The 18,123-nt window shown below is 46.4% G+C and overlaps 1 protein-coding gene across 1 annotated transcript; it reads left to right on the top strand.

The window, feature by feature from the left end:
- The first annotated feature begins 5,247 nt into the window (after positions 1-5,247).
- On the top strand, positions 5,248-7,530 carry IL31 (interleukin 31). Its single transcript, XM_028096509.1, has 3 exons — positions 5,248-5,263; positions 5,417-5,565; positions 7,162-7,530. Exons 1-3 carry the CDS (start codon positions 5,248-5,250, stop codon positions 7,528-7,530), a joined length of 534 nt encoding a protein of 177 aa, XP_027952310.1.
- Positions 7,531-18,123: the final 10,593 nt, after the last annotated feature.

Below are 18,123 nucleotides of genomic sequence, written 5' to 3'. Positions count from 1 at the left end.
AGAAATAAATGGGATAAAATGATTCTGGTTCCTATAATTTGGAAACGCAACATCTTTATTGAGACACAATTTACAAACCCCAAAATTCACCCGTTTAAAATGCGCAATTCTGTGATTTTTAGTATATTCACAATGCAACTATATTCATAGTGCAACTATCACTGTTATCTGATTTTCAACTTTTTCCTCACCCCAAAGGAAACCCCATACACACTAGGCAGTCAATCCCCATCCCCCCATTGGGTCATCCCCTAGCAACCACTGATAGATTTTCTGTCTCTATGGATTTGCTTCTTCTAAGTATTTCATATTAAATGGAATCATACGATATCTGTTCTTTTGTGTCTGGCTTTTTTCACTTAGCATAATGTTTTCAAGCTTCATCCATGTTGTAGCATGTATCAGTACCTCATTCCTTTTTTTTATTATTAAAGATTTTATTTATTTATTTGACAGAGAGAGACACAGTGAAAGAGGGAACACAAGCAGGGGGAGTGGGAGAGGGAGACGCAGGCTTCCCAAAGAGCAGGGAGGCCGACCCAGGGCTCCATCCCAGGACCCTGGGATCATGACCTGAGCCGAAGGCAGACACCTAACGACTGAGCCACCCAGGCGCCCCAACTCATTCCTTTCTATGGCTGAGTAATATTGCATAGTATGGATAGACCACATTTTGTTATCCATTCATCTGCTAGGGGACATTTGGCCTTTTTCACTTTTTGGCTCTTATGAATAACGCTGCCTTCAACATTCCTGTACATATCTTTATGTCAACACATGTTTTCATTTCTCTTGAGTAGATACCTAGGAATGAACTGGGTCACATGGTCACTCTATGTTTAACACTTTGAGGAACTGCCAAACCATTTAACACAGAAGCTGCGAATGCCTGACTCATAACAATATTGGGCACTTTTCATGTGCTTTTTGGCCATTTGTATATCTTTGGAGAAATGTCTATTCAAATCTTTTGGTCATTTAAAAAAATTTTTTTGGTCTTTTAATTGTTGAGTTTTAAAAGTTTTTTTTACATATATATCCTGGATATCAGCCCCCTGTTTTACATATAATTTCCAAATATTTTCTCCCATTCTGTGGTTGTCTTTTCAATTTCTTGATAGTGTCCTTTTACCCACAAAAGTTTTTAATTTCAATGAAGTGTAATTTATCTATTTTTTCTTATGTTGCTTGTGCTTTTGGTGTCATTTTAAAGAAACAATTGCCTAATCCTAATAAAATTGAGCTTTAGTGTTCTTTATATATCTTGTCATATTGTGATTTGCAAATATATTTCTCCCAGTCTACGCTTGTCTTTTCATCCTCTAAACAGTGTCTTTAGAAGACCAAACTTTTTAACTTTGAGGAAGTCCAATTTATTGATGTGATTCTTCTGAAAACATCCACTGTGGTAGACATCTATCATCCTTTTTGACTGCCCTATGTCAGAACACCTTTACTATTATTAGAAAAATTCTCCAAAACTGGGTTATAAGACAAAAAAAAAAGAGTCACATATCCTTTTAAGGAATAAGATAAATATCTATGAGTGATATAAACAAATCAAAGAGACGAATCAGGAATGACTCCTGGGAATTTGATGAAACAACTGGGTGGTTGATATGCAGTGAGGGAAAAGAAGTCTGGAGAGGGGAAACCAAGAGTCCTGTCTGGAATGAGTTAAGTTCAAGATGCCCATTGGCATCTATTCCATGTCAGGTTAACAGTTGGACAGGAGTCAAGAGCCCAGGGACGAGGTCCGCCCTGGGTGGTCTGCAGAACCTAATGCACAACAGAAGAAACAGCTGGGAACCCCCTTCCACCACAAGTGCCCCTCCAACCACTGCTGTCTCTTTCCTCTTCTTATTCAAGCTTCTTGACAGAGTGGTCTGCGTGCACTTTTACCCCACTTCCCAAACCGCCACAGTATAGCTTCCACACCCAAATAAGTATTCAAACTCCTCTAGCAAAGTTCCCAGTGACCTCATGTTGCCAAACTTAGTACCTCTCTTCAGCCTTTATCTTATTTGACCTCTCCATGGCTTGTGATGGTGCTAATCACATCCGCCTTCTTGAAAACCACTTTTCATCTTGTTCCATGACAGGTTTTTCTAGTGCATCTCTCTCCCTCTCAAGAATGCCTTCTCAGCATTTTAGACTGTCATCTTCTTCTCCCTGTTCTGTGAATAGAGGTGTACCCCTGGCCTCCACACTTACCTCACATGTCTCTCATTGGTTACCTCTTGTAGGCTTACAGTTTTCTCAACCACAATGTACAGATGGTACCCAAAGATGCCACATATCTCTAGTTCCTTCCTTCAAGCTGCAAATCCAAATGCCTAATGGCTCACTGTACATCTTCACCTGAGAGTTCCATGACACTTCTAACTCACCATGTCAAAACTGAATTCTTTATTCACCTGAGCCCTGTGGTCCTCTCTGTTTGTAGCATCCCCATCAGTCCAGTCGCCCAAACCACAAACCCAGAAGCGGTTCTCACCTCCTCCCTCTCCACCATCCCCATAACCAATCAACTACCATCTCCTGTGAATCTTGCCTCCTTCAGATTTCCCCAATCCATTCACATCCATTCATCTCCACAGTCATTATTACCCTGGTTCAGATCCTTGGACTTTAGACATGTCAAGGGTGAGGCATTCAGGTGGACATGTCCATTAGGCAGCTGGACATTTAGATCGGGAGCTTGAAAGAGGGAGACATTAAAGTGTGAGGACCACGGATCAAGGGTGGGGCCCTTGGAGACACGCCCATTAAAGGACCAGGCAGGAAGATGATTTGGCCCGAGAAGGCACTGTCAGAGGGCCAAAATGTGTCAGGATAATATTGTCACAGAATAAGAGGAAAAAGAGGTATTCAAGAAGGAGGAAGTGTTTGGCATTACTGTGTGTCATAGAGGGGTCAAAATGAAGGCTGAGAAGAACCCAGTAAGGCTGGCAACATGAGGCCACTGGAGACTAATTGGTTCTCAGCTGCTGCCATAACAAATACCATAAACTCAGCAGTTTGAACCTACAAAGTTACCGTCCCAGAGTTTCTGTATGTCAGAAGTCCAGTGTGGAGTAACTGGATTCTCTGCTCAGGGTGTCACCAGGCTAAAGTCAGAGTAGTAGCTGGGGCTGTGGTTCTCACCTGGGGCCAGGGTCTTCCTCCAACTCACTGGTTCTTGGCCAAATTCATTTTCTTCTCATCTTTCCACCTGGCGCCTCCCTCTGCAAGCCAGCAATGCCAGCTGAGTCTTTCTCATGCTTCGAGTCTCTCTGCTTTCCTCTTTGTTTCTAAGGGTTTGTGTAACTACATTGGACCCCCCTGGCAAACAACCTATCTTCAGGTCAGCTGATTAATAAACTTAATTACATCTGCAAAGTCCCTGTAATGTAATAAAATTATGGGAGTAAACATCAGAGGATGAAAGTCATGTGGGCAAAATTCTGCCTACCGTGGACTTTGCTAGAGGATTTTTATTAAATTGTTAGGGTAAAACCATATTGTGGTGGTTTGGGAAGTAAGGCCAAAGTGTGTGTAGACCATTCTGTCAAAAGGCTTGGATAAGAAGAGGAAAGACACAGCAGGTGCTGGAGGGGGACCTGGGTTTAAGGGTAAGAGGGGGTTTCCAACTCTCTTTTCCATTGTGCATCTTGGGTTCTGTGGATGGCTCCAGCCTGACCTTGTGCCTGTGCTCTTGATTCCTATCCAATGGCTAACTTGTCATCAAAGAGATGCCCAATGGGTATCTTGAACTTAACTCACAGGCATCTTGAACTTACCTCATTCCAGACAGGATTCTCAATTTCCCCTCTCTAGACTTCTTTTCCTTCTCTGCATATCAACTATCCAGTTGCTTCATCAAAATCCTAGGAGTCATCCCTGATTCCTCTTCCATCCACATAAGTCCGTCAGCCGGTTCTGTGGACTCCATCCCCACCCACTCTACCCTGGTCCAATCCACCATCATCTCTACCTGACAGCCACATAATCTCCCAACTGGTCTTCTGCTTCCATCTTGGATTCACACAATCCACTCCCCATTTCGCAGCCTGTCCCCTCTCGTTTCTTAAAGTATTACCAGATTCTACGTTCCCTTCCCTATAGCCATCTGGCGGTGCCTTGTCATACTTGGGATAAAACCCAAGTTCTTTATCATGGCCTCGGAAGGTCCTCTGTGACCTGGCCTCTGCCCACCTCCCTACCACCCTCCCCTTCTCTAACTTTGCCGCAGCTGCCATTCCTGGCCGCACCAAGCTCACTTTTGCACTAGTGTCCCCTACGCTTGGAGCACGCTTTCCCCAGATCCTCCCACAGCAGACATCTCCCCAGAGAAACTATTCTTCATCACCTGACTTAAAGGATCTCACCCACCACTCTCTATCCCATCACGTTGTTTTATGTTCATAGTTCTTATCATTACCTTACACTTTCTTGTTTATTCATGTTTCTTACTGCCTGCCCATTGCCTGCTAGAACACCAGCTTTATCAGGGCCGGGACCTTGTTTAACTTCGTTGCCACCAATCCTAAGACCCTAGAAGAGTTCCTGGTCAACGTTGGCACTCAAAATAGGAATAAGTGCCTTCAACAAATCACTCTGGAGCACAGATTCTGGTTCTAGGCCTTGCTGTTGCCAGGCACACTGGAGAATCCAATGATGTTCAAGGCCAAACAGAGTGGAGACGAGTGAGCCTTTGACTCACCACATTCACAGTGGTTATCAGGGCCGTCCCTGCACACTGGCATGAGCATGCTTCAGAAATCTACAAAGGTAATACATTTGGAAAACCTCATGCCCACCTGACACCTACACACACTCGCTGTGACCCTCCCCAGAAATTCCCTATGGGGCACTGGCCCTTAACTCCTGTAAATCACCTGTTCCTGGGGAGTTATGCCTGTCAAATCTGGGCTTTGAACTTTCTTCTAGTCAAATCAATAAGCCTTTTTCCCAGAAGAAATGGCAAAGATGTGTGTGCCTTCCTGTGTGTGTCTGTACTGAGTCAGGCATCTGCCCAACGTGAGGGTAACCTCAGCGCTTCCTTCCAGCCCTGATTTCACCCAAACCTGGGCCGCAGAATTTTGAGTGTTTTCTGGAGAAAAGCTGAGCAATGATTTTGCCATGGGCGGGGGACGTTGATCATTCTTTTTCCCCACATCTGGCCCTTTATATATCCCCCCGAGGACCATGGCGAGCACATCTGACTCCAGGAGCTGTTGTTGAAGCAGTCTTCGTGCACTCACCATGCTCTCCCACGCAGGTACGACCGGGTCCCGCCGCCCCATTTGTGAGCATGGTCCTGTCTCCTCAGAAAGAGGGGAAGACTCCGGAGGGGTTCAGCCAGCGGTGGTGGCAGCTGGGTGGGCAGGGGGTGTCTGATCATGTGTCTCACAGCATCGTTTTCTTTCACCAGGACCTGCCAGGTTTGCCCTGTTCCTGCTCTGCTTCATGGGAACTTCACTGACCTCCCAGACGGCACCCATCCATCAGCTACACCCGAGTGATGTGCGGAAAATCATCTTGGAATTACAGCCTTTATCGAAGGGACTTTTGGAAGACTACGTAAGTGCACTACAGATTTCTTTTCTGAGTCATTTCTTTAAAATGCCTTCTTTTGCCCCCAGAAGAAGCCTCCTCTTTTCAGACCTGAAGCTAGGGCTGTGGATACCCCAGAAAGGGACGGGAACAATCAGACAGGCTACGATGGACTTTTTATGAGGGTCGGAGGCAGAGATTAGCCCAGACAGCCTGAAATTCAACAATTTCTCATGTACTATAGGATTTGCTTTAGTAGGTCTGTTGATCCCTAACATATTTGGTTCATAGTAATATGACGTGGATTTTCCTGCCTGAAGCACATCCCTAGAGACGGGCCATCTTGCCTGACCATTTAGGAGCCTGCTAGGGAGCAGCAAATGTCAACCTAAGCTGTAAGTGAGGTCTCAGTGAACTCAGGACGTGAAAATCCTCACCTGGGTCACAGAGAGTCTTTCTTACCGCAAAGAAGGGCAGTTAACAAATTGGGTGTCTGTTTGTATACTACTTCATTGTTTAATTAGGACCCAGACTGCTTCTACCAGAGGCTCTTCTGAGCCCAGCCCCACTGGGAAGAAAGTTTGAGGCTAAATAAATGTGAATACTCCCATTTTCTCAGAGTTGTGATCAAGAGAGAACCTCGTAGGCACCTTTGATTAAACAAATAAAAACCAAAACCTGGAAACAACTCATGAAATTGGCCTTGCCCTTCCCTTCCACCCTGACATTTAAACCCTCGCCTTGGTTTTTATAGATGCTTAGTTACCGGCCAAGGTGACCAGGCAGTTCAGGCTGGTGAGGTGTTCTTAGCACTTCAGGTGAACCCAAAAGCTCTTAGTCCTCAAGAAGAGGGACAGGAGAGGGCGCCTGGGTGGCTCAGTCGGTTAAGCGTCTGCCTGCGGCTCAGGTCATGATCCCAGGGTCCTGGGATCGAGTCCCCGCATCGGGCTCCCTGCTCCGCGGGGAGCCTGCTTCTCCCTCTGCCTGCTGCTCCCCCTACTTGTGCGCTTTCTGTCTCTCTCTCTCTCTGACAAATAAATAAATAAGATCTTTAAAAAAAAAAAAAAAGAAGAGGGACAGGAGAGGCCCTGGTCTGGAGTCCATGGTAATTTTGGAAACACTCTCTGTGGCACCTTGGAGGCCTTGCCTGACATGCATACATGAGCTGGGGATACATTGGCTTTAACACAGAGTCATAAAGAATAAGAAGCAGGATGGAAACCCAGATGCTCTCCTATTCCCCAGCTCTCTGAGGCCCTGAGCAGCTAAGAGAAGATCCCAGGGGGCTGTGAAGGCCTTGGGCAGATAGATGGGCAGTGGAGGCAGGATGGAGCCGTGGTTATTGGCATAGTCTTTGGGACTGCTGCTAACATGGGTTAGAATTCTGGGCCTGCCACTTGATCTTGGGCCAGCTTCCCAAACCAACAGAGCTTTAGTCTCTTCTGGGAAGGGAAATAGTGATGATCACTGCCTCACAGGGTCGTGGCACCTATTACAAGAGATGGCAGGGGGAAGCGCCCTGCCCCCCACCCATCACAAAGGGAGCATTCAGATGTTAGCGTTGGGGCTTCTAGGTGTTATTACAAACCTAATGCTCACCCATTTCTCCTCCTCATTCCACAGCTGAAGAAAGAGATGGGGGTGCCAGAATCCAACCATTTCTTGCTGCCGTGTCTCACCTCTGACTCCCAACCACCACGCATCAACAGCTCAGCCATCCTGCCTTATTTCAGGGCGATCAGGCCATTATCAGATAAGAACATTATCAATAAAATCATTGAACAGCTCGACAAACTCAAATTTCAGCACGAGCCAGAAACAGAAGTTTCTGTGCCTGCAGATACCTTTGAAAGTAAAAGCTTCATCTTGGCGATTTTACAACAGTTCTCGGCGTGCCTGGGCCATGTGTTTAAATCACTGAACCCAGGACCCCAGCAGGTCATGCAAGGCCATCTGGTTGAACCTATTCCTTCTGGAACGGCGGACGTATGAAACCTTGAGACACCATGACTGACAGCCAAAGTAAATTATTCCAATGAATAATCTCAACGAATCCCCAGATGGGCTAGTCTTGGGAGAACTGAGGTATAAATGTGTGAATTCACTTGAAAAGATCTCAGGTTATGTCACCGTTAACACTCTTGGTATTTAGAGAATGTTTTTCCTCTGCAGACTTAGATCTTATCCTCGTTACGCCTCTGTGAACACAGGACGAGGCGCCGATGTTAATTTATTGGTTTTATTTTATTGAGAGCTCTTAATGCTCCTTCAAGGAGCCTTCGGGAATTATTTAATAAATTATATTGAACTTTTCTCATAATCTGTTTTGGATTTTGTGAGGGGGTTAAAATTGGTGGCTGGGAATCCAGGCTGGGTGGTATTGGGGCTGAGGGAGCATGGGACACGCTGTGGAAGTGGAGACCTTTTCTCTCACTGTACTTCTCCCCATCGGAGAGGCTCAGTAGCAAATAATAGTAATTCCAGCAGTGACAACTATTTATTGAGCATTTTCTTTATGCCAGGCCACGTAAGTACCGTCACTGTCCTCTTTTTAGAGGTGGGGAAACTGAGGCAAGGAGTCATTTAGCCACTTGCCCAAGGCTACACAGCTATTCAGGGGTGGGCCCCAGACTCAAGCTTGCTCTTCACCACTCTGCCCAACCTTTGTCCCGCTCTGGGCAGTGACTGGGTCTTAGAAGCACGTAACGGCATGCCTGGTACCGAACAATCCCTCAAGTGTCTTCTGCATGGTTCCCCGCTGGATTTCCAGTGCCTCTGCTCCTGCAAAGTCCTGTTCCATCATTGCATCCATGACTTCTTCAGATCCAGGGCCAAAGATTTTACCATTTGAATAAATGTTGAGTCCAAAGTTGTGAATGGTTCTTTGAGATCCTCTGGACTAATGGTTCTCAAAGTAATGGTCTCTGGACCAGGGGCCTCGGCATCATCTGGCAACGTGTTGCAAGTGCACAGCCATGGGCCCCCCACCTCACACCTACTAAATCAGACACTTTGGAGGTGCAGCCAGTGATCTGGGTTTTAACCAAACCTCCAGGAGATTGATATGCACACTCAAGCCAGAGAACCACTGATCCTGAGCTGACAAACACCTTCATCCTCATCTCATTTGGGGGAAGCTGATGCCCAAAGGACAGCATGATTTTCCTAAGTTCTCATATCAGGGGGGCGATGAGGTTAGGACTCTGAGACATGCAACTCAGCTATGGAATTCTCATTCTTCGTCTTGTGGGGTTTTCTCCTTCAGTCCCACACAGGGCTCCTAAGCTTCCACATATTGTAGCCTTCAATGATAGTGTTTTGATCAGTCTTTCCAAAAACACTCACTGCGGTGGTCATCTATCATTTTTTTGACTGTCCTATATCAGAACACATTTAATATTATTAGAAAAATTACCCCAAAACTGGGAAATAAGGCAAAAAGATGACCATGTGTCCTTCTAAAGAGTAAAACAAATATCCACTAGTCTGTAGTGATATAAATAAATAAATGGAGGAAAAAGGACAAGTGCTCCTTAGAGAATTCCAATTAATAAACATAGAAGGAATGAGGGAAATAGAAAATCACCTTTAGGGGCGCCTGGGTGGCTCAATCGTTAAGCGTCTGCCTTCGGCTCAGGTCATGATCCCAGGGTCCTGGGATAGAGCCCCTCCTCGGGCTCCCTGCTCTGCAGGAAGCCTGCTTCTCCCTCTCCCACTCCCCTGCTTGTGTTCCCTCTCTCGCTGTGTCTCTTTCTGTCAAATAAATAAAATCTTAAAAAAAAAAAAAAGAAAAAGAAAATCACCTTTAGAACACCTCAGTCCTGTGATGCCTGGCCGGCTCGGTCAGTAGGGCATGCAACTTGGTGTTGGGGTTGTAAGTTTGAGCCCCACGCTGGGTGTAAAGATTACTTAAAAATAAAATCTGAAAGAAGGAAGGAAGGAAGGAAGGAAGGAAGGAAGGATGGAAGGAAGGAAGGAAGGAAGGAAGGAAGGAAGGAAGGAAGGAAGGAAAAGAAAGAAAGGAAAGAAGAAAAAGAAAGAAAGAAAGAAAGAAAGAAAGAAAGAAAGAAAGAAAGAAAGAAAGAAAGAAAGAAAGAAAGAAAAAGAAAGAAAGAGAAATAAAGAACAACACCTCAGTCCTAATTGCTGCAGGCAAGATCTACAGATGAAGGCTAAAATTAATGGGTTGAGGGGCTCCTGGGGGGCTCACTTGTTAAGTGTCTGCCTTCAGTCAGGTCATGATCCCAGGGTCCTGGGATCGAGCCCCACGTCGGGCTCCCTGCTCAGCATGGAGACTACTTCTCCCTCTTCCCCTGCCTGCTGCTCCCCGTGATTGTGCTCTCTATCAAATAAATAAATACAATCTTTAAAAATAAAAAAATAAAATTAACAGGTGAACTGAGAAGAAACAGGAAATTTGCATAGCATCAAAGTATCTTCCCAAAAATATTTGCTAGTCATTTGGCAGTTTTAACTTTCATCTACAAATTCTTTGATATTCTCCCTCCAAGAGGTGGAGGGGAACTCCCCTCCCCATGACAGCAGACTGGATCTGTGACTTGCTTCCCAAGCACCAAGCACAGGAGGACAAGACAGCCCCTGACGGGCCCCGATGGGAAGGGCGGCTCCTTGCCTCTGTGGGGCTCTTCCCCCAAATCCACGCCTGGCCCCTTCATGAGAAAGCACCAGAAAAACCCAAATGGAGGGATATCTACAAAATCCATGACCACAACTCTTCAAAAGTGTCGGGGTCAGGAAAATCAAGGGAGGAAAGAGAAACTGTCACCCGGGGACCAGGGAGACACAGGGGTCGAGTGTAATCCTAAAGGGGATCCTAATAAAGGACATTAGTGAAAAAAAAATGGGTGAAAATCCAAATTAAGCCTGTACTTGTGTTAATTTCTTAGTTTTGATAAATGTACCACAGTTATGTAAGATGTTCCCACTTAGGAGAAGCTGGGAGAAGCGTCTATGAGAACTCTGTATTATCTGTAACTTTTCTGTATAACTAAATTTATTCTAAAATAAAACATTTTTTTTTTAAATCCAGTTCCTCAGTCCCACTAGCCACATTTTAAGTGCTCAAGAGCCACATGTGGTTATTGGTTCCTATCCTGGGCAACGCAGATATAGAACATCTCCATCGTCCCAGAAAGTTCTACTGGACACGCAGGGGATGGGACTTTGGCATGATCGCTTAGGAGTGAGGTCCCAGAGTCTATGAATTTGTAGGAATTGTAGAAAATCTGTAGAATTTGTAGAAATTTGTAGAAAATTGATAAGGTACAAATCATTCCTAGCTAGTAGAGACTCAACCCCAGGGGTGATGGTTTTATTGACTGTTGAGCATCTATCTTATCTTTTTGTTCTGGCGCTGATTTCCCTCACTGATGATGGAGAGACAGACGAGACAGAGACACGACCTTCTCATACTGTCCTTTGAGCCAGTTGCGCTGTGCTGATTCCTCCACTGGTGAGGTAAATAAAGCTTTGGCACCGAAGTTACCTGGATTTCAGCTAACAAGAACCCACAGGTAATTAGAATTTCTTTTGGTGATAATCTGCCCAAACCTAGAAAGAGGCAAAAAGACAAGCAGATCTTGGCATTTTGCCATAAATTTAATATCTCCTCCACCAAATCATTCCCTCAGTATGTCTTGTCAAAACACTCCAAAATAATGACTTAAAAAAAAATATCCTGGGGCACCTGGGTGGCTCAGTTGGTTCAGTGTCTGCCTTTGGCTCAGGTCATGATCTTGGGGTCCTGGGATTGAGCCCTGCATTGGGCTCCCTGCTCAGCGGGGAGTCTGCTTCTCCCTCTCCCACTGCACAATCTCCCCTGCTTGTGCTCTCTCTCTCTCTCAAATAAATACATAAAATCTTTATTTTGTTATTTTTTTAAAAGATTTTATGTATTTATTTGACAGAGAGAGACAGCGAGAGAGGGAACACTAAGCAGGGGGAGTGGGAGAGGGAGAAGCAGGCTTCCCACGGAGCAGGGAGCCCGACACGGGGCTCAATTCCAGGACCCTGGGATCATGACCTGAGCCGAAGGCAGACACTTAACGACTGAGCCACCCAGGTGCCCCCTATAAATAAAATCCTTAAAAAAAAAAATCCAGTGCCACTGACTCACAGAGGAAAGGAAAACAAATAATCAAGGGTCACAGAAAAACCAAACCTAATATGATATGATTAACATGACTTCCTTATTTCAAGGGGAACTCTCTGAGGCTGAGCAAAAGCTTAAACTTGCCCAATTTATAAAGGAAGAACAGGCAATATAAAGCTTTAAGAAAAGCACTTTTGAGCAACGTCATCTTCTTGTTCTGGAGAATTACGAGGTGAGAGGAAAAACAAAAAGGAAATAGAAGGGGCAATCAGATAACGAGAGAGGAGGAGAGAGAGAGAAGACAACGAAGTGGTATAATAGGAAATCAAATCACTGCTAGATGTGAAACTAGGCTGAACCTCACTAGTAACCAAGAAAGGCAAATAAACAGGAGGTCAGATCAGCAGAGGTTTTACACATGATAAGGCTTGCCGGCGAGGCGGCAAGGAGAAAGGCCTACTCAGCCCCTTTCAGAAGTAGGTATCGGTCTCATAAGAGGATTCCATCCCACCCCAGGGACCCTCTCCTGCTGTTCTGTCTCACTGTAATTCCCTACAGAGCTGATCACAGACCAGAGCCGGACACACGTGAGCACGCGCGCGCGCGCGCGCACGCACACACACACACACACACACACACACACACACACACACACGGGGTCTAACAGCATTGGTGATGGGGCCGGGAAATCTGTATCCGGGCGGGTCACCCAAGGAGCAGACACTATGATGGGACCCTCCAGGCCAAAGCCTCAGCAGCAGCCAAGCCTGTGAGGGTCCGGAAAGAGGGAAGGAAGAGTGGCTGGTCGCAGCATCTCAGATTCAAGGGCTTCTCTAAGAGAGATGGGCGAGGCTGTCGGAAAATCTGCCAAGTGACTTGACAGAGGAGCCTCGTGTCCCTCAGAAATGAGCCTGCCTTGGGGCGCCTGGGTGGCTCAGTTGGTTAAGCGACTGACTGCCTTTGGCTCAGGCCACCATCCCGGGGTCCTGGGATCGAGCCCTGCATCGGGCTCCCTGCTCCGCGGGAAGCCTGCTTCTCCCTCTCCCACTCCCCCTGCTTGTGTTCCCTCTCTCGCTGTCTCTCTCTCCATCAAATAAATAAATAAAATCTTTAAAAAAAAAAAAAAAGAAAGAAAGAAATGAGCCCGCCTCAGCATCCCTGCCATGGTCACTGGCTGGGAGAGGCCGGTGGGAGGCAGGGCCCTGCCTGAGGGGTGGATGGATTTCAGGGTCCATTATTGTGGAAGTCACATAGGTCGCCTATATGGACAGAAAGCCGGCCTGGGAAAAGCTATCCTTGGGGACCAGGGTCATTTTCTTTCTATTTTTATGTACTTTCCCAAATTTTGTGAAACTAGTATGTATTATTTGAGGAATTCAGTAAGATAAACACAATTTCAAATTTTGAAAGAAATAGCAGTGTGAGAAAAACGGGATGAAAAACAGAGCGTTTGAAGGCCACCCCAAGGCTGTTCACTGTGGCAGTGGGTTGATTTCTTGCCCCTGATCTCTGAAATGAGCCTAGGGTCCACCGTTCACAGCTCTTCGCCCGCTCCTCAGACTCCCGACTGAAAGGAGCGGCCAGAGCAGCCCATCAGGGACAGGGCGTTCCTTGTTGAGTACAAGGGACTTCTCAGGGTAACCCAGGTGGTCCTACCCGCCCCCCAGCCCTTTTGTGAACTCTCCCAAACTATAGTACCTCACAATGAGAAGGACTATTCAGAAAGACATTTCCGGGGCTCTTTCAGAGCTCAGCTTTCTTAATTTACTTATTCAAGGGCCCCAAAAACCTTTGGCACCAACAACAATGGTGCCAAGAGCAGACGGTTTTGGGGCCCCAGGTTCTGGTCCTCTACTTACTGTATGTGATGTGACCTTAGATGAATCACATCATCTTTCTGAACGATGCAGTTTGGTAGTGTGTGTATATATGTATGCATGTGTGTGCATATGTGTGTGTATATACATGTTCACAGGGTTGTGCAACTGTCACCATAACCTAATTCCAGAACATTCTCATCACCCCCAAAAGAAGCCCTGTACCCCTTAGCAGTCATTCCCCATTCTTCCAGCCCCTGGAAACCACTAATCTACTTTCTTTTTTCTTTTTCTAGAGTTTACTTATTTATTATTTTTAGTAATCTGTATGCCCAACGTGGGTCTCTAACTCACAACCCTGAGATCAACAGTCACATGCTCTACCGACTGAGCCAGCGAGGTGCCCCACTACTAACCTACTTTCCATCTCTATGGATTTGCCTATTCTGGGCACTTCGTATAAATGGAATTGTACAATATGTGGCCTTTTTAATTTGGCTTCTTTTACTTAGTATAACGTTTTCAAGATTCACCCATGTAGCAGGTGACAGTACTTCGTTCCTTTTTATGGTGGAGTAACATTCCATTGTATGGATATGCCACATTTTATTTGTCCATTCATCAGTTCAAGGACATTTCGGTTGTTTCCGTATTTGGCTATTATGAATAATGCTGCTATGAATGTTTAAATCAGCTTGTTCATTCCTGCAAAAGGGGAAGGTATAATCTTGATCGGGATAGCATCGAGTCTGTAGGTCACCTTGGGGAGTGCTGCCATTTTGACAATGTTGTCTTCCAGTCCATGAACACAGAATGACTCTCCATTTATTTAGGTCTTCTTTAATTTCTTTCAACACTGTTTTAATTGAGGTGAAGTTCGTGTAACATAAAATTTACCATCTTGAAGTGTACGATTTCATTGGCATTTAGTATGTTCACAGTGTCACGTAACCACCACCCGTATTAAGTTCTGAAACATCATCATCACCCCAAAAGGAGGCGCCATACTCATTAAGCAGTCACTGCTACTCTCCTCCCCCACCCCCCCCCCCCGACCCTGGCAACACCAATCTGCTTTCTGTCTTCATGGATTAATGTATTCTGGGTATTTCATATATGGAATCATACACTGTGTGGCCTTTTCGTCTGGGGGCTGCTTCCATGTCGCATGGCGTTTTTGAGGTCCGTCCAAGTTGCAGCACGGGTTGGCGCCTTACTCCTTTCTGGCTGAGTAACACTCCTGAAAGCTGTCCTGTAGTTTTCAGTGTAAAACTCTTGCACTTCCTTGATTAAATTTATTCCTAAGTAGTTTATTGTTTTTGATGCTACTGTACATGGAATTGTTTTCTTATTTTCACTTTTGGCTTGTTTATTGCTAGAGTCCAGTAATACAGCTCATTTTTGTGTACTGCTCTTTCGTCCTGTGTGTGACCTTGCTGAACTCATTTACTGGCTCTCACAGGTTTCTGCGTGCATGTATATCCTTCAGGGTGTTCTATATATAGCATGTCATCTGCACACAGAGATAGTTTTACTCCTTTTTTTTTTTTTTCTTTGTCCCCAGTTGGAATGTTTTGTATTTCTATGTGTTGCGTAACTGCTACTGAGGACCTCCAGGACAGTGTGGAGTCTTGTGCCCATCTCAGATGGAAAGCATTCGGCCTTCCACTATTCAGCCTGTCAGCTGGGGGTCTTCGCAGACGCCTTTATCAGGTTGAGGAGGTTCCCTCCTACTCCCAGGTTGCTGAGTGTTCTTATCATGAAAGGGAAGCCTTGGTTTTCTCCTGTGGGAAATGAGGATAACAAGTCTATGGACCATGTAGGGCCTCTTGAGGATACAAATTGGGATAATGCAAAACTCTCCAGTCTGACACACTCAGGTCTAGAGCTCAGATTTGCACTTTGTGATGGTGCCGCTGGGCAAGTTGTGTGCTTCTCTATGCCTCAACTTCCTTATCTCTAAAGTGGGGATAATAACAGTACCCATTTCATACGGTGATGCATCACCCTGGCAGGCAGTGGTAGATCTGACTTAAACCATGAGCTGACTCGGTGCCCAGGACACAGAAACTGCGTGTTATGGTAGATGGCTGATAAAATGAGATGTGGTCCCGGTCCTTAGGCAGGGGTGAGGGTGTGAGGGTAGTACTGACAGTGACATTACCAAGAGAAGGTGGCATGTGGCAGAAGTGACAAGTGGAACACTGGTGGCAGTTCAAAGCCCGAAGTGGGGTGGGCCAGGGCAGGCCACAGAGAGGGACAGAGCACAAGGCCTTCCGGGGGCAGGGGATGTTGGTGAGGCAGAGGGAAGCAGCTCGTAACCACAGGGCGTGCATCGAGCCTGGAAGCTGTGCTGTGATACGGGCAGGGATGGGAGGTGGAGTCAGGGCCCTACTGAAGGACATGCTAGGGACTGGGGACTTCATTCTAGAACAGGAAGTTCTGAAGTGCTGGGAGGAGGGCAGGTGTTTGAAAAAGGGATGAGTGTTAGGAAGCTAAATGCTATTTCCTGAACTTTGTAGACCTGTGTAAGCTAGGAAGATTCTGTTGGGATATTTCCCAACTCTGACCCATACCAGCTGTTCCGCGGCCCCGAACGGGACCCCACTTGGGACGTTCCGCAGAAAGATTTCACAACACAAGACTTGGTGAATGAAAGGGAGCAGGCAAGATGCCGTGCGGCAGGGAGAATCAGAATGACCCCAGGGTATTAAAAAGGAGGACGGCCTTTGTGCTAGCACGGATAAAACCCAAGAGAATGGAAAAGGGTGCAATGTTGGGAATGGGGGCAGAATTCGGGGAAGAGAGATGAAGATTAGCAAAAGCAGCTCACGTTACAGGTGCTTATTGTAAGCCTGGCTTGCTTAATCCTTCAGCAACCCAGCGGGGTAGGTGTGATTTTTTTTTTTTTTAAGATTTTATTTATTTATTTGAGAGAGAGAGAGAGAGAGCACAAGCAGGGGGGAGAAGCAGGCTCTCCGTTGAGTAGAGAGCCTGCTGTGGGACTCGATCCCAGGATCCTGGGATCATGATCTGAGCTGAAGGCAGACGTTTAACTGACTGAGCCACCCAGGCGTCCCAGGGTGAGTGTGATTTTTATCCACGTTTTCTAGATGAGGACTTTCAGGCCCAGAAAGGTTGTCACTCGCCCAAGGCAGTCAGGACCCAGATAGCGAGGAGTTTGGACTTTATTCTAAATGCCACAGGAAGCCATTGGAAGTTTGAGCAGGGGAAGGACACAACGTGTCATAAGTGTCTTAGTAAGGTCACTCCAGCTCTGTGAAGAATTGGTGACAAGCAGCAAGAAGTGGAACATGGAGAATATGGTGTGCCCTCCAGGTGGTGGCAGTGGGGGTGGGGAATGGACCTGTGATTATTCTGGAGGGATCGCTGATAGGATTCACCGACAGATTAAAGGTGGGATGTGAAGGGACGGAAGAACCCAGGGGGGACGTCTAAAGTATTGGCTTGAGCAATTGGGAGGCTGGCAATGCCATGTAGCGAGATGCAGAATATTCGGGGATGAACAGACCCCAGGCAGGGGAAATTGAAGTTAAAGAAATGGTGGTTAGAAGCAGAGAGACGTGAGGAAGAGAAACCGGTGCTTAGAGAGAAGTGAGTCAACTGGAAAAGGAGAAAACGGTGAGGCAGAAGAGATAAGGAGAAAAAGCCCCAGCAGGGAGAGGGGGAGGTGTCAGCCTTGGTGGAGCTTGCCTCCTGTAGAGCCTGCTCTTCTTCCCTGAGGGTTCTGCCCCTTTGCCCAGAGAACTCTGCTTGTCCCTCGGGCTCCTGGCTCAGGCACCACCTACCACGGGGACGTTCCCAGCGCCTCGCAGGACTGGTTCCTGGCACGCCTTCATGACCTCATGGCACCCCGCGCTGACCCCCATCATTCAGTTATCAAGACAGATTTTGTGGCACTGCGGTGTTCCCTGAGCTGAGTTCGAATTTGGCCTGCAGCACATGCTTCTTGATCAAAGACCGGAGGAAAGAAGGCGTAGTTGGGCAACCCCCAGGCAGGTGTGGGATAAGAGGCACGGAACGCAAGCAGCTTATGCATATCCCGGTGGAGGTCATTCGGTGGCACTGATGGGTGGGCTGGGGACTCGGGATGCCAGACAGGTGAGGGGGCAGGTGGGAAGGACTGCTACCTCCTGCTCATGCAGGCCCCACTCCCACCACAAGTCTGTAATGGAACCCAGCCAGCGCTGCTTGGTCTCGTCCCCCAGGAAAGAAAATCAGTCAGACTAGATCAAGAGATTAGATTGTTTGCTGCACCATACCCATTAAGGCAGGAAAGTAGACTCTTATCTTAGAAAGCTCTTCCCTCTTTAAACAATAAGGGTTTTCTAGCTAATGATTCTGTGAAACAGAAAATCTGATCAATAAGAACTCCCCAGTCCTCAGATTTCTTATTAACTGTGACTTTGTAGCTTTTGACAAAGCCTTCAGGAGTCTTTAAATGGCCAACAACACGGGCATGTATGCACTTCTGTAAATGGTACCAAAAAGCACATTTACTATTAACAAATGAAACCCATATGGGACTTGCTTCAAAACAATGGGGGCGGGGGTGAGGTACCTACGAAACAAAATTGGCCCCGAGTTGGTAGTTGTTAACGTGGATGATGAGTAAGTGGGGGCTCCTTGTACTAT

This window comes from Eumetopias jubatus, unplaced genomic scaffold (assembly GCF_037043125.1).
Source record: "Eumetopias jubatus isolate StellerSeaLion01/CBP00866 unplaced genomic scaffold, mEumJub1_p1.0 scaffold_16, whole genome shotgun sequence".
Taxonomy (NCBI): Eukaryota; Metazoa; Chordata; class Mammalia; order Carnivora; family Otariidae; genus Eumetopias; species Eumetopias jubatus.
Note: the sequence above shows the minus strand (reverse complement) of the source record. Positions and strands in the feature narration are given on the sequence as shown.